Below are 15,306 nucleotides of genomic sequence, written 5' to 3'. Positions count from 1 at the left end.
AGAGCCGCTCTTGCGGCGTTTCCGGTCTTGCTGGGAAACTGACAGAAACGGGCGAGTGGGGCGGGGCGGGGGGGGCGCGAAGAGAATGACGTGGACTCATTGATGAAAGGTGATTCATCCAGCGCTCCCCCATCTTCCGGCGGCCCACTTGTGGAGTGCCCCAGAGGCGGCGTCTTGAGGAGCGGGGCTCGTGTGGACCTGCCCTTCATAAGTGTTCAGTTCACGGTCACCTGGAGGACTATTTTGCTTTTGTGTGTTTCACATTTTTGATTTTATGTATCGTTTTTTAAAGAAAAAAGTCATTAAGACATCACAGTTGGAAAAAGTTTAAATGTTAATTCTTGCCACGGGCCCGTACTTGAAATGATCCGGAAACGAATATACATTTTTCGTGGTGATTAGTTTAAATGGGCACGTGGGAAGGAAGTGATGCTTGGCATCTGCGGAAGGAACAAATCTCTGCTACTTTTGGTGAAAGTGGCAGCATTTCAGAATATTAAATAGTGCTTGTTAATGTAGTTACTTAACATCTACTTTACAAATCATCACTTCTCAATTTTAAAATTTCATGTGAATTGAAAACTTTTTGCTTAAGTCTAATAATCAGACGTTTATATGTTACTGAAACCTCAGTTGGTCTATACAGTGGGGATATTAATACCCATTTACAGAGTAATTAAGGTTTTTGCCCATTTGTAAAATATTTAACAGAGTCTAATACTATGTGATCTTAATAAATGGTAGCTGGTGTTGCCTGCAGAAGCATAACTATAAGAGCAGAACACCTGTAATAAGAGAGAAACAACCATTTATCGATCAATAATTATCTTACTGATAAAGAACCAAGGTTCATTACATTGTTTAACATCACAGTAGTTAGGATTTGAATCTCGTCTTTCTCTAAAGGTTTTCCTTAAACAATGCACCCTGCATATTGGGCTGTCCATGAAGGTGGAGAGAATACTTACATATAATCCAAGAGAGGGTGACAGCGTTTATGTTTGTTTCAGGTTTATGTCCTTATGATACTAGGCATCGTGTACCTAACTGGAAAGGAAGTTAAGCATCTAAATATGAGAATATTGTGGATAATGTAAAATAACATTAATATCATTCTTTAATGTTTTCAAAGTGCTTGTATATTTTTGTTTGATCTTCCCAGTCTCCCAGGGTGTTATTGCTATTTTACAGATGTAGAAGTTAAGTTAAATTACTCTTCCGAGCCACATTAGTAGTAACGGAATTTAAGTTGTGTATGTGTACTTTCTTCTTTTCTTTTTTACATACGTTGGCACATACTGTTAAAAAGTTGGGTAACCTATTTTAATTTTTTAAAAATGTACTCATTGTGAGCATTTTCCCATGTCATTAAACATTCTTTGATATATGATTTTTAATGGCTTTATGATACTTTATTGTATGACCATTAAGAAAACTATCTTGTTGAACAATAGATTTTACAGTTATTTGCTATGTAAAATACTGGGAAAATATTCATATGCGTACATCTTTGTCTCTTTAATGACTTCTGTAGGATAGATACTTGAAAGTGTGTAAGTATCTTGAAATTTCAGAAAGGTTCCAATTTAATTTTTACAGGTAGGATATGAAAGTGCCATCTCACTTTATCCTTTTTGTCATTGAATATTATGATTTTAAAAATCTCTTTTTCAGTTTGGTAAAAAGTGGTATCTAACTTTTAAAAGATTGAGGTATTAACTTATATACTGTAGTAAAATGCATAGATCTTAATTGCTGGGTGTGATGAATTTTGACATTTGTATTAACACGAGTAACCATCATTCAGGACAAGAATGTAGAGCCCCAGAATGCTCTTTAGGCTCTTTCCAGTAATCCCCCACCAGTGATCTGCTTTCTGTCACTGTAGATGAGTTGTGCCTCTTCTTGGACTTCATGTAAATGGAGTCGCAGAACTCCTGGTCTTTCATGTCTGGGTTGTTGTGCTCAGTGTGTTTTTGGGATTCATCCATGCTGTCGTGTATCTGTAGTTGGTTCCTTTTTTATTGCTGAGTGGTATTCCGTTGTGTTGATATACAGCAGTTTCTCCAGTTTGTGGACATTGGGTTACTCGCAGGTTTCGGCTGTTATGCACCAGGCTGCTGTGAACATTCCTGTGCAGTCGTTTCGTGGGCCTGTCTTCCTTCCCACCATCCCTTAGGCCCCAGAGGCCCCCCGCCACGCTGTGCAGAAGCTCTGCGAGAGGAGGCTGGAGTAGGCCAAGGCTCACGCGGGAGGCTTTGCGGGGCCAGGTAGCTCACTTCTGCCCCGCATCCCGCTGGCCACAGCTCAGTTCCAGGGCCCCAGCCCGGGACACAAGGGAGACTGAGAGGTGTAGTCTAGCTGCATGCCCGAGAGGAAGAGGCAGCAGGGATTGGTGGAATACTTCCTCCATAGTCTCTGCCCACCTACCCGCACGCTGAAGCTCCTGCCTTCTGCCGCTGCACTTGGAACCCATGGAGTAGGGGCCCTGCCATGTGTCCTTTCCCACCTTAGGCGGCTCTGCCTTTAGCGCCTCCTGCTGTACTCTTGTGTGCCCCTGGGCAGCCCTCCCGTCTTCCTTGGTCCTGCCTGTGACCCCTGTCCTCCATTTTCCTTTGTATCAGCACATGACCTTGCTTCCTACCTGGAAAACAGGGCTTCCAGAAGCATCTTCCAGAGCTCTTCTTCGACTTGCCCCTCCCCTGACACCTAGACATTTACTTGTAGCTTCACCCATTCTTGATTCCTTTGCTCCTGACCCGGAGGAGATTGTCCCTCTTCTCAAGGCGAATTCTTCTCTGTTCTCAATTTCCCTCTCCTGCCACCTTTGAGACCTTGAATCCTTAGCTGTCTCTCGTGTCTTCAGCCTCTCCCTCCCCATTTGCACTGTCCCCTCACAAAATAAACGATGAAAATTTTCTTGTATTGAAAACAGCCCGTTCCTTGCTCCTGTCCTGATCCTTCCTTTGTCTCTGTTTGCAGCCCGGTCTCTTACAGAGTAGGTTTCTAGCTGTCTCTGCGTCCTCAGTCCAGTGGTCCACACGCTGCTTCTGTCATCCGCTGGACTGAACTCTCACTGTTGCTGCTTGCCCTTCCTGCTGCATTTGATGATTGTCTCCCCTTCCTTCTTGACTTCCCGGAGACCCTTGAACCTTGCTGTGTGCCTCTTAGGTCCCTTCTCTGGTCTACCACCAGGGCTCCTTTACCGCCATCTGTCCTAACTTAGTGTTGATGAGCCCCAGAGGCTCTGCCCTCGGCCTCCTCTTTATCCTCCTGCGTGGATGAGCATGGCGCCGGCGCTGTTTCTTGATTCCCAGATGTGCAGATCAGGCATGGACTTCTTTCCTGAGCTCCAGACTGTCACAGCCCACTAGACTTCCTTTTCTCTCAGGTTGGCAGCTTCTGTACTGTGATTCGTGGCTAGTGCTACCACTAGCCATCAGTCACTAAGCCAGAAACTTGGAGGTACTGAAATTTAGACTGTGCTCCAGTGCCACCAAATCCTGCCCCCCGCTCTCTCAAGTCCCCAGTGCCTCCCTCGGCTTCTGGCCCCCAAAACTGCATGGTAAGCTCCTCCTTCTCTCCATACTTAGCTCACATGAGCTAAGTATCCTATTCCTTTCCTTTCCCAAGGTTAGTTGTCCTTGTTTCCTTTCTCTGTGTAACATATTTTTCAATGTGTTTTAATGGGTTTTCAGATTTTTTTGTAGTCAAGGGGGATTATATTTGAATTTGGAATTCTGTAAAACTGAAGGGTTTTTCAGTTGGGTATGAGGATAGACTTAAATATATCTTTGCCAAGATAATTTTATAAGAAAATAGTTGATAGATATTTACTGAGATTGCTGAGAATTTCACTGACAATTTATTAATTGCTATTCTGTCTGTTCATACTGTCAATTTTTAGAAAATCTTCTGTAGCATAATAAAAAAAAGTATGTGAAAAGCAGCCCCCTTTTTTTTCCCTTTGTTTTGTGCTTATATACCTTCATTTGCAACATTTTATTTCTATTCCTATGGTCACTTCATCACAGTACCATGTCTAAAAAGTAAATACTAACATGAATAGTAGTAATGCATATACAGTCATTTTTCAAAACGTTGTGCCTTGACTACAGAAATCTAGTTTCCATCTTTCTTTCCTAAGGGTCTCAAAATAGAGTTAATTTACGTGGCTAGTAGTTGAGGTGGATGAATATTCAGAACCACTTCATGTGAGCTAAGTATTGACTCAAGAAATATCATTAACTTGAAAATTCATCCGAAAGATTCTCAGGACCTTGCAAGTTGTTATATTTCTGTTTGTGTTTAATATAACAAGATTCTAGCAGTACAGAAACAATTCAGGCGGTCCTTGTACAGGTTTCTTTGCTAATAGATTTGATCTGCATCAGTATTTGCTTATTTCTAAAGCTACTATATTTTTAAAACCTGCGTTTTATGGATTTACAGGTCCCTCCTTGTAGTCCATTTCTGGGCACCATGGGCTCCACAGTGTGCTCAGATGAACGACGTGATGGCAGAGCTAGCCAGAGAGCACCCCCAGGTTTCATTTGTCAAGGTACTGTGTTTTCAGTGTCATGTCTTTCAAGAATTTAATTCTGATTTATGGGTTAGACTACATTTTATTAACACATAAGGGAGGACTGGTGTGGGATTCCTCATGTTCATAGCTGGTGTTGGGATCACAGTAGATTATTCTTAAACATCTTAAAATGGTTTTGCATTTTTCAAATACCGAGTGGTGTAAAACTCACCACACTTTCCCTGACACATGCTTGGTTGGGAGGACAGGATGGCAGTCGGGGGAGTGTCTACGTGGGCAAAAAGCAGATGAGATCATTCATTGTGGGGAATTGTGGTTTTAATATAGTAAAGATAGTAACAAGACTTACTTCATTGAAAAGCTAGGTGTGACATGGAAAGTGATTCAAGAAAGGGTGTGTGAAGGCCACTGTAGGGACCTGGGGAGTAGGAAGAGGTTGCTCTCGGGGCCAGGGAGGTGCAGACCTGCAGGAGAAACTGAGTTCTTCTGACCTGCCAGGAAGCAGAGGAAAAGGAAGCCAGTCTCTCCCTTGCTGCCTTTTTTTTTTTTTCTCCGTTGTGCATTCTCTGCGTTCCTAGTATCTTTCTTGGGTAGGTAGTACTAGGAAAGTGAGAGTTGTGACTGGATTAGCTCACTTGGTTTAGGCACATTTAACGTTATCAATCAGGACTTAGTACTCATTTAGGCAGCAGGGCCAAAATAGGAGCTGAATATCTTAGAAATGAAATTTGGGGAAGGGAGAAAGCTGAATCCTTAGTATTTAAAAAAGCAGACAGGAAATCAAAGCTTTATTTTTATTTTTATTTTTTTAAAATAAAGTTATTTATTTTTGGCTGCATTGGGTCTTTGCTGCTGCGCGCGGGCTTTTCTCTAGTTGGGGCAAGCCGCGGCTTCTCTTCTTTGCGGTGCGCGGGCTTCTCATTGCGGTGGCTTCTCTTGTTGCAGAGCACGGGCTCTAGGCATGTGGGCTTCGGTAGTTGTGGCACGCGGGGCTCAGTAGTTGTGGCTCGCGGGCTCTAGAGCGCAGGCTCAGTAGTTGTGGCGCACGGGCTTAGTTGCTCCGCGGCATGTGGGATCTTCCCGGACCAGGGCTCGAACCCATGTCCCCTGCATTGGCAGGCGGATTCTTAACCACTGTGCCACCAGGGAAGCCCAAAGCCTTGTTTTTTAAAACCAGGCTTTGTGAGTTCAGAGGATATGTTGGCAAGTATACCTGTATATGGGGTTAAAAGTGACATCAACTGTATTGCTTGTATGCCGCTTTTTATGAAAACTGAAGACCCAGAATTCTGACATACTAATCCATTTGTATAGTGAGTGATATAATTTTCAGACAGTTTCTATATAAATAAGTGTGCTTTGAATAGGTATTGCACTTAGATGGTTCAGAAATCAAAACAGTATAAAAAGATGCACATTGAGAAGGTCCGCCCCGCTCCCTTCCCCTGTCAGCCCTGTTGTCCCGTAAGTAGCTGCTTGTATTAATTGTGCATGAATCCTTCCAGTGTTCTTTATGCAGATAGAGCAAGTATGAATATAATGGTTAGCTTTTTAAAATTTAAGGACTGAATTAAAATTCCAGTGAAATGTGGAATGAAACCTTAGAATGTAACCCTAAAATGTCCAATATAAATAATGGAAGGGAACATTAAAACTGCATGTTTGGTCAGTGATAAAAGATAATGATTACAAGTGAAATGAATGATTAAACATTCAATCATAAGATTAATCAAGATGATGGTAATTGTTGTAAGTCTGCTTTTATGTGTATAATGTTACTGGTTTAAGTAGCACATTGTTCTTAGCTGCCATTTGAATGATTTATTTAAAGTGACTATAGAATTACTTCTCACATTGGTACCAAACTTGGCAGTGAGACTTTAAGTTGTTCAAGTGCTTAAGTGTCTCAGCAAGCCAAGGGTTGGGAAGCCCTTATCTGTTGGGGATACCTGAACCCAACTGCACCTGCCATTCACGGAGAGGGTGACAGGGCTAGGTGGGTAGTTTGCCCAGGTCGTTACTTTCTGCAAATTCACTCTGTGGCATAGTTTTTCTTACTTAGACATCCTCAGAGGTAAAGATCATTTGCATGGAATTTGGAAGGTAGGTACTTTTAAAGACCACAGTGCTGAACAATAGTCAGCCCAGGAGAGGTAAAATATTTGAGAGATCTCTTGGCATTTCCCAGTAAGAGAGGCATGTGGTTCATTTCAGAACAGCTTTCTCAGTGAGAGCTTTGTGAAGCTTCTAGGGTATAGAATTGATGTTCTACTACCCTCTGTTTCTTTTGATTTCTTGGTCTTTTTTTTTTTTAAATGACTGCCATCATTCGGCATTTTTGACTTGACATACGAGAGGTTAGTTCATTCTATGACTTAGATTTACAGAATCATTATATAGATGGTTTTAAACACTTATGTTTTTAATACTTTGATTGTAAAGGTTTGTGATCATCAGCAATTCCTTATTTTGTAGAAGATGGTAAAATAATACCGGAGAAAAGCTAGCATACATTTTTGGTCCCAGTAGTTTGTGCTCATTGGAGTAGGTTGCCGAAAGGCAAGATTTTCACATATATTGCATCTGAATCCCCTCCCTTCCTGGACTGATGATATGGTAATAAAGTACCTGTGCTCCTTCCTGGTGCCATGTTTAGGCCGCGTGCTGGTTGCACTCACCTGCATCGGCTGCCATGTCCAGTCAGGTCCTGGGGCTGTGTCCCACCCTGATGTTCTCACACCTCCAGGGGCATGGAGGAGATCCATGAGTTATTTCTGTTGCTGGAAGTCTCACAGAAACCTTCGTGGGTTCAGAATAAAATTAACCAGCTAATTAAAATATCAAGTGCCTTTGCTTTTCAAATTATGTAAAGTCAGTTTGTTAGCACTTTAAAATGGGAATACATGTTTATCATTAAATCAAATTGTTTGGTAGATAGACTATTTCAGGATAGTTTCTGGTAGGGGGGTGGGAAGGAGGAAGAATAGTACTGGGTCATGAAATTGGGTACCACTAGTCATATTCATGGTCCAAGTCAAATCCATCTTTTAATAGGAGTGGCAATTTATTTTTAAAATTTTGTAGTTGATTTTATTATTTTATTTTTTAAGTAAAGATTGTGTGTATTTAAGGTGTACAACATGATGATTTAAATCAAATCCATTTTGTGTGAAGTCTTTCTTGTGTACCTCCATGGCTTTTTTTTTTTTTCTTTCCCTCTTTCCTCTCTCTCCGAACTTAGTCTGTGCCATTGTTTGGACTGTTAGTCGGGGAATATCTTGTATCTTCATCTGCTGTATCGTTTCGTTCCCATTTTGTTGGCTTCTTGACTAGATGGTGGGATACTTGAGGTAGGGACCTTTACCTTACCGTGTTTTGTTGTTGTTGTTGTTTGTTCATTTTTGTTTTTGTTTTAAATTGCTTTCCTTTGTGCAGGTGGGAGCAGAGAATATTGATCAGTTTATTTGGCATCTTAGAGAGCATGTGTAGGATTCCATTTTTTAGGAACTCTAAGATGTCTCTCAGATAATTCTAGTAGAATTGTTAAATCTTAAAAATATCCTAGTTTTAATCGATGCTGTCTTGGTAATGAAAAAATACCACAATTAACATAGTTTATTAGCTGTTTCTGGGCTAAGTTTGGCAAAGTCTTAAAAAAAAAAGTTATCAGAAATGTTAATTTAAATACTATTTTGAAATTTATATTTGACTATATGACAAATAAAGAATTTGATTTTGAAAATTTTTCCTTTTGTATCTTGTCACAGGGCAGAAAGAAGCCCTGTAGGAGGTATAACAGAATGTCCTGGAATGTCAGGTGGTTTTGTTTGCTTGTTTTATTGAAATATAGCTGATTTATTCTGGAATGTCGAATTTCATCATTCTGGCCTTAACCTTGGAGGCTCATTGCCACCACTGGCAAGTAGTCATTCCCATTTTGGCTTAGGAATAGTGACCACTGTTAGTTCAATATTCTGTTCAAAATTTATTTCTTGAATACTTAATTATACGCCACACAGTATGCTAGTTACTGGGAATGTGGAACAGTAAAGGTACAGACAGTAAATGGGTAACACATAGTACCAAGGTAATTTCAGGTGGTAGTAAGTTCAGCAAAAGAAATGAATAGGCAGGCTATGAAAGATGGGGACTTGGGTGGGTGGGGTGCTTTATTTAGGTTGGGCTGAAAAGGTGTATCTAATAAGTGAGAGTTAAAAAATGAGAAGGTGGCAGTCATTGGAAGAGCTGGGAGAGGGCTTTTAGGTAGAGGCTTAGCAAGTGCAGACTTTAGAGGATCAGCACTTGGCCAGTGGGGCTGGAGGGTAGTGAAGGAGGAGAGGCTCTGACATGAAGTTGCAGAGGTAGGCAAGGGCCGAGTGGCCTTGTGGGCAGTGGTCAAGTTTTGGTTTTATTCCAAGTGCAGTGGAAGTGACATAGTCTGATTCCTAAGTCGATTACTGTGGCTGCCATGTGGAGAATGGTTTGAAGGGGGTAAGGGTGCAGACTAGAAGCAGGTATACTAGTTAGGAGGCTGTTTCACTGGGCCAGGTGAGAGATGCCTTGGACACTAGTGGGGAGAGTGTTGAAATAATGTCGTGGTCTGAGTCGGCTTATATTTTGGAGGGGGGGCACCCAGGAGACCTGCTGATGGATTGGATGTCAGGGGTGAAGGAAATAAGATGAGTCAAGGTTGTCTCCTTTTTGATTCGAGCAAGTAGATGGCTTAAATGAGATAGGGATGCCCTGGGGAGGAACAGGTTTAGTGGGAGATATCCAGTAGGGATCTGAGTGCAGATGTCGAGTGTGTGGCTTGGAGGTGAGAGGAGCGGTGTGGCCTGGAGAGAACTTGGGTGGCAGTACCATACTGGTGCTCCTTAGAGCCCGGGGGTCGTATGAGACCGCTGTAGGAAAATGAGTGTAGGTAAGAGGAGCAGACTCGGGACCAAGTCCTGGGATGTGCAGCCATGCAGTGGTCGGCCAGGGGTGAAGGAAGAAGCCAGAGGCTCAGTCTGGGGGTTGGAGGAAAAGAAACCACAGAAAGCCAAGGGAGGGGTGTCAGAGAAAGTGGGTGTGGTCATCCTTACCGAATGATACTGAAAGGTCCGTAAAATGAAGAAAAAAGGCGTAGCCATCGGACCCGGTGAAGTGGCAGCAGGGCCTCGGAGAGTGGAGTGAGGCTCTGGAGCCAGACTGCTCCACCGCCCCGCCGTGTTGTACTCGCGACCCTGTTACCTAGCCGCTTTAAGTCCCGGCTTCTGCCGAAAGACAGCACCTGTTGTGACGATTAAGTGAACTCAGTGCCTGAACGTACTTAGAACGGTGTTAGCCCTTATCATCGCGATGGTCAGTGGTGACCCTGGTAAGTTGAAGGAGATGATGCAGAATTCCCTTCCTCTGGACTCATCTTGCTTTAGTAACACCTCCCTGCCCTCCTCCCCCTTCTCCACAGACACAAAGCACGCTGCGTGGGGAGGGTCCAAGTTTGAGATTCACGGTATAGGAAACACGTGGTTCCCCCAGAGGCCTTCCGGCTGGGAATCCATTCTGGAAATATTCGTGTCTGTTTTGTCCTGAAGTCATGTGTAAGTCCTGTCTTTGAAATTTGATTATTTCTTGTTTGATTGTTGTAGTAGAAAAGTTAACCGTAGTATAGTGAAAAAAGCACAGGCTTTGTAGTCAAACAAACATGGGTTTGTTTCTCAGCCCTGCTGCTTATTAACTGTGTCTGGAGTGACCTCTTTACCTGGCCCCCTGTGAAGCTGAGATGATTACATGCCCCATACTTCCCAGGCTGTGACAGGTCTAGGTGCTCTCATGTAAAGGCATGTCGTGGTTTATGGCACAGAGCAGGCCTCCAAGGAAGGTATTAGCTCTTACTGGCCATCTTTGGTCTCTTTGGAATGCAGAAGAAAATTAAAATTAAAAATTTTTAGTATTTATACATTTATCTTCTACTTCCATTGTTATTAACGGTTATGTTGTTTTACATCCAACGGAAATATTTCCGAAGAGTTTTAGTATTGTGAAGGTTTCGGACTTCAGGTGCCCTTGATATTCTGGGGAACGGCTTTGCCTTTAATGGTGCTCCTGGCCCGGGCTCAGGAGGATTTGCCTGTCACCGTTGCCTTTGTCTTATTAAGATCTCGTCTTCTGGGAGCTCATTTAAGGGAGGCACGTGTAGCGATCCTCCTGGCTTCAGCAGGAATTTCAAGAGCATCATTTGCTTCCCAGCAGAGTTGTCAGTAAGGGACCCTACTGGAAACCAGCGGGAATATGAGAAGAGATCAAGTTTCAAAAGCATGTAGGAATTTGATTTTATGAGTCAGGACGCTGCTTGTTTTGTTCTGGTTTAAAACTCTGTTATCTTGTTTCTGCTTAGTGTTGCCTGGGTTTTGACTTGTATTACTTTTCTGTTAGAATCCAGGAGTGCCAGCGAGGGGGGGCGGTCTTCACTGAGCCTGGCCCAGTCAGTGCCCAGTGTGTGGCGGGCACTCACCAGATGCTAGCCGGAAGACAGATAGTGACGCGCTGCCTTTGGCATCACCTTTGTGCTCTTCTTCGGTCTGAGTGTGGAACTGTATGAAGGAATATGGCACAGAAGTTTCTTAGACTTTAGAAAGAGTCTCTTTAAATAGCTGTCTCCGAATGCTTTACCTTCTCTTTGTTCTTTCTTCAGTTTTATTGGACAGTTGACATCGACTTTAAAATGTATATAATTTTTCACATTGGAGAATGCAAATAATTTAGAAGATTGTTTCAAAAGGGCGTTGTAAAGAAACGAGAATTAAGGTGGTAAGAGAGCACCCAAGGGCGTATGGGCTGGAGACCCGCGCCAAAGACAGACGGCTGCTTCCCGCTTTGTCACTGCTGCCCGTTTGATGGGCTAGGGCTCCAGACAAAAATAGTGTCTCCAGCCCGGTGAGGGTCTTTCACTCCTGGAAGAATGCAGTGTATATAGTTTAAACTCTTGAACAGTAGAATTTATCAATAAATTTTATTTCCTACAGGTGTAGTGTGAATTTAGATTTTTATTGGTTTTCAGAGTTTATATTACATTGAGAGTCCTGTGAGGGAAAGATAACAATGTATCTCAGTTTTTCTCAAAGTATACAGTTTAGAAAGTCCACGTAAAAAGCTTGAGGTAATTGTGTTCTAATTAGTTAGAAAGGACGTTACTAAATAATGTTTAAGTTTACGTATCAGATACCACATCAGATCTTGTTGAAGGGCTTCAAGGAAATTATCGAATAGAATGTGGTCATCTTATTTAAAATGCATTTAAATGTATGAATAGACCCAGAAGCAAGTAACCTAGCAAGATATCTGCTTTGGGTCCAGCAGCCTTGCAGGAGTTAAAAGTGAAATTTATCAGACATCAATAGTTTATTGAAGAAATACTCCTTTTTGCTTCATAATTTGCAGAAGGCTGCAACTGTCAGTCATGATGTACTGCCTCTTGAAATTAGTCAATAGAGCAAACAGCAAGAATTGCTGTGGGCAGAAAATAAGCACTGTAATCATGACATAACTGGGGTCAGTGATGTATGGATTTCAATATAGTCGTAGCTGCATATGATTGAAAATTTACTAGGTCACTAGTGCACCAAAAATTTTATTCACAGCCTCCAGGCATCTTTTGAAATGTGCAACAAAATAAAAACCTCTGAACCTGTTTTGATATCGCAGACTCAGTGGATGACATGCCAGCCCAGTGAGTCTCATTTAAATGTAAATGTGTCATAAACTTTTATACCATACTCTTTAAAAAACATCAACTACTTGAAGGGATAATGCATGGGAAACTGATTTACATATTGAAGTAGTAAAAAAGGATCTTTTTATAATCACGCTTAAATTCTTTTATTTTAAAGTTGGAAGCTGAAGCTGTTCCTGAAGTATCTGAAAAATATGAAATTAGTTCTGTTCCCACCTTTCTGTTTTTCAAGGTAAGGATAAAGATGGCAGAAGAGATCGTCTATGTGCAGGGGCTATCTGTGTTGGTTCCTTTGCCCTCTCCCCTGCTCCCTGAACATTAGGCATTTGCTTGCTCCTGGCTTCGCCCTTTCTTCTTGTAGTCTCATCGTTTGCTTGCCCTTAGGGGTCCTGGAAAAGGGGCATGGACTGTGGAGGTACAGCCACCAGGATTGGAGAAAATTCCAGATACGTGGTTGTAAACCCAGAATGTTCCCTGAGTTGGGTCAGAAGTTGGTTGTTTGGGGCATGTGCCTGGACGTAATGAAACATCTGGCTGGTTCTGGTTTGATTAATGACTCCTTTAGGAAGTGGGTGCACATCAGTGCTTCAGGGTACCCCTGGGTGTTGGCATAGTCCCCCAAGTACCTCATTTATACTTAAGAGTAGATTTGATCCCAGCGAGGGTGGGGAAATCCTTTCTGACCTGGTTTGAGAAGTAGTGCCTCTTTCCTAGTATGTTCCCAAAAAGGAAAAAAGAAAACAGTTATTTATTTCTAAAATTGAGATGCATAGCAGGTAATCTGTAATCAGATTTTTAAAAAACTTTTCCAGTGATAATGTTGACCTCTTGAAAAACTGGCTAGAACTATGGATTTGTGCTCGTTGTAATTTTAGAGCCTAAAATATAGAGATGATGAAGAAATGCACACATACTCTAAATGACTTTTTTAACTTTAGAATTCTCAGAAAATGGACCGATTAGATGGTGCCCACGCCCCAGAGTTGACTAAAAAGGTTCAGCGACATGCGTCTAGCGGCTCCTTCCCACCCAGTGGTAATGAGCACCCGAAGGAAGACCTCACCCTTCGCCTGAAGAAGTTAACTCACGCTGCCCCCTGCATGTTGTTCATGAAGGGAACTCCTCAGGAGCCGCGCTGTGGTAAGGGGCTGCCCTGAGGATACACACCGGGAGGGGCGCAGCTGAGGCGACGCGCTCTGTGCAGGCTGCGCTGTATATCTGATACTTGTGTTCAGACACCCTTAGAAGAGCGGGAAACGTTATAACTCCCAGGGGATTCTATAATTAGGTGTGAGAACTCGTTTGCAGTGTAGACTCGGAGAATGTTGGAACCAAAAGGCATCTTGGAAATCATCTGATTCAAAATCTTTGTTGTCTACTGCCTAAGTCCCAGTGAAGGTGACTCGCTCGGGTCGCTGGGTAGCAGAGTTGGGATTAGGTTCCGGCTGCCAGACTGCTGTCTCCATTAGTGGGCTTCTGGGCTGTTCAGTTAATTCTGCTCTTAACACTTACCTCTCTTTCTTGGCAGCCTCCTTTTATTCACATAGTCCAGATGCAGCAGTTTGAAAATGTACAGAATTGCAGTAGTGTTCCTGTGTCTACCCGGTGTACTTCTGCCTTCCCTGTTGTCTCTCAGCGTCTGATGACTGTATTATTCACCCATTGATGTCAATTCCAATTTCTAGCTGCACATAATTTAAAGATTCCCAATTCTGTGGCTTAGAGTCACTCTTATTGTCTTACCACAGGTATGCTTGGAATTTTGTCCTTGAGTAAGTCTCAGAGTTATCTGGCCCCTCTGGTATTGGGGTTATGTTGTTTTCTTTTTACTGTGCCTTGTACAACATTATTATGCTGCATAATGGAGCATTTAATGCCTTTTGGTGATGCGTGTTTGTTTCAACTGCACAGGAGGGATTTATTAAGATAGGTGGCAGGAAAGTTGAGTGTGTTATTGATATGATTACTGCATGTCCAGTGTGATTTTATAATATAGCCAAGCTTCCAATATAAAGTTAATTGTAAATTCTTCCCTGTATAGTTAGCGAATTACATATGAAAGTATGAAATAGTCTAGTTTTAAACGTAAAGTTTCATGATGAATTCTATCTTAGGAAGATAAAGAAATGGTTCCTTTTTCTCTCAGTTATGCTTGAAAATTTTCCTTGCCAGTATTTCCATGTCAGATGCCTGCTGTTTGTGTATTGAAAGGCTACTTTAGTCTATACTAGAGTTAACCAAAGATAGCAACAGATAGTCTCTGTGTTTTGGTTGTTTGTTTTTAATGGATGTTGCAGCTGGTTCACTTTCTCCCATCAGGCATGAAAATCATTTCTGGTACTTTATGTGGTGACCTAATAACAGGGACTTAAATCAGTCCAGTGGATTTTTTTAAATACCTTCATTGAAGCCTGAAGTGCTGTAGAACTGGTTGTAAGATGTGGAGGAACCGGTGGGGCAGGTTATACACAGGAAACCTACAGTAAAACCAGTAGAATATTATTTCCTTTGGGAATGAACAGTAGTGTTCTCTTAATCGTTTCTGAATAATAACCTAATGAAATTGGCAGGTGGTAAAAACTGAAGCTTAGGGAAGGTATTCTGAGGCAGCAGAGGGGAAGGTGATAGGTATACTGGAAAGCCTCGCAGACTAGATGTCACGACTGGTGAGCTGCAGTCCTAACTGCCCCTATGCCTGCCACCTGCCTTGATAACTTGAGGTACAAATCAGTTACCTTCCGTGTGACTTCACTTCTTCCTTGGTGGTGTTGGGGGTTGGAGCCAGTCTTGGAGAGCCTTTTCAATTCAGATGTTGTATGATGACTCAAATAAATTAGAATTATACTTAGAAATAATCATTTTTCTGCTTACCTTTTACTTCATTAGACTGGATTTATGATGTATTTCTAGCCATTTTTATGTTAACCGTCTGAGTGGCATTTGGAAGACTGTACAAATAACGAGGTAGAATAAAAAAGAAACTTTGAAACATTTCAGAGCAATAGGAAAAACTCTGTATTATAGACATTTAGATAAATACTTGGGG

General features: G+C 42.1%; 1 protein-coding gene across 1 annotated transcript in view; it reads left to right on the top strand.

The window, feature by feature from the left end:
- GLRX3 (glutaredoxin 3) overlaps positions 1-15,306 on the top strand; it is a 30,497-nt gene that overhangs the window by 1,206 nt on the left and 13,985 nt on the right. Inside the window, exons 2-4 of the mRNA XM_036828414.1 lie at positions 4,453-4,561; positions 12,418-12,492; positions 13,199-13,400. Coding sequence (XP_036684309.1) covers positions 4,453-4,561; positions 12,418-12,492; positions 13,199-13,400 — 386 coding nt within the window. The remainder of the gene's footprint in view (positions 1-4,452; positions 4,562-12,417; positions 12,493-13,198; positions 13,401-15,306) is intronic.

This window comes from Balaenoptera musculus, chromosome 16, assembly GCF_009873245.2.
Source record: "Balaenoptera musculus isolate JJ_BM4_2016_0621 chromosome 16, mBalMus1.pri.v3, whole genome shotgun sequence".
Classification (NCBI taxonomy): domain Eukaryota; kingdom Metazoa; phylum Chordata; class Mammalia; order Artiodactyla; family Balaenopteridae; genus Balaenoptera; species Balaenoptera musculus.
The sequence above is the reverse complement of the archived record's forward strand: the minus strand, read 5'-3'. Positions and strand labels throughout refer to the sequence as shown.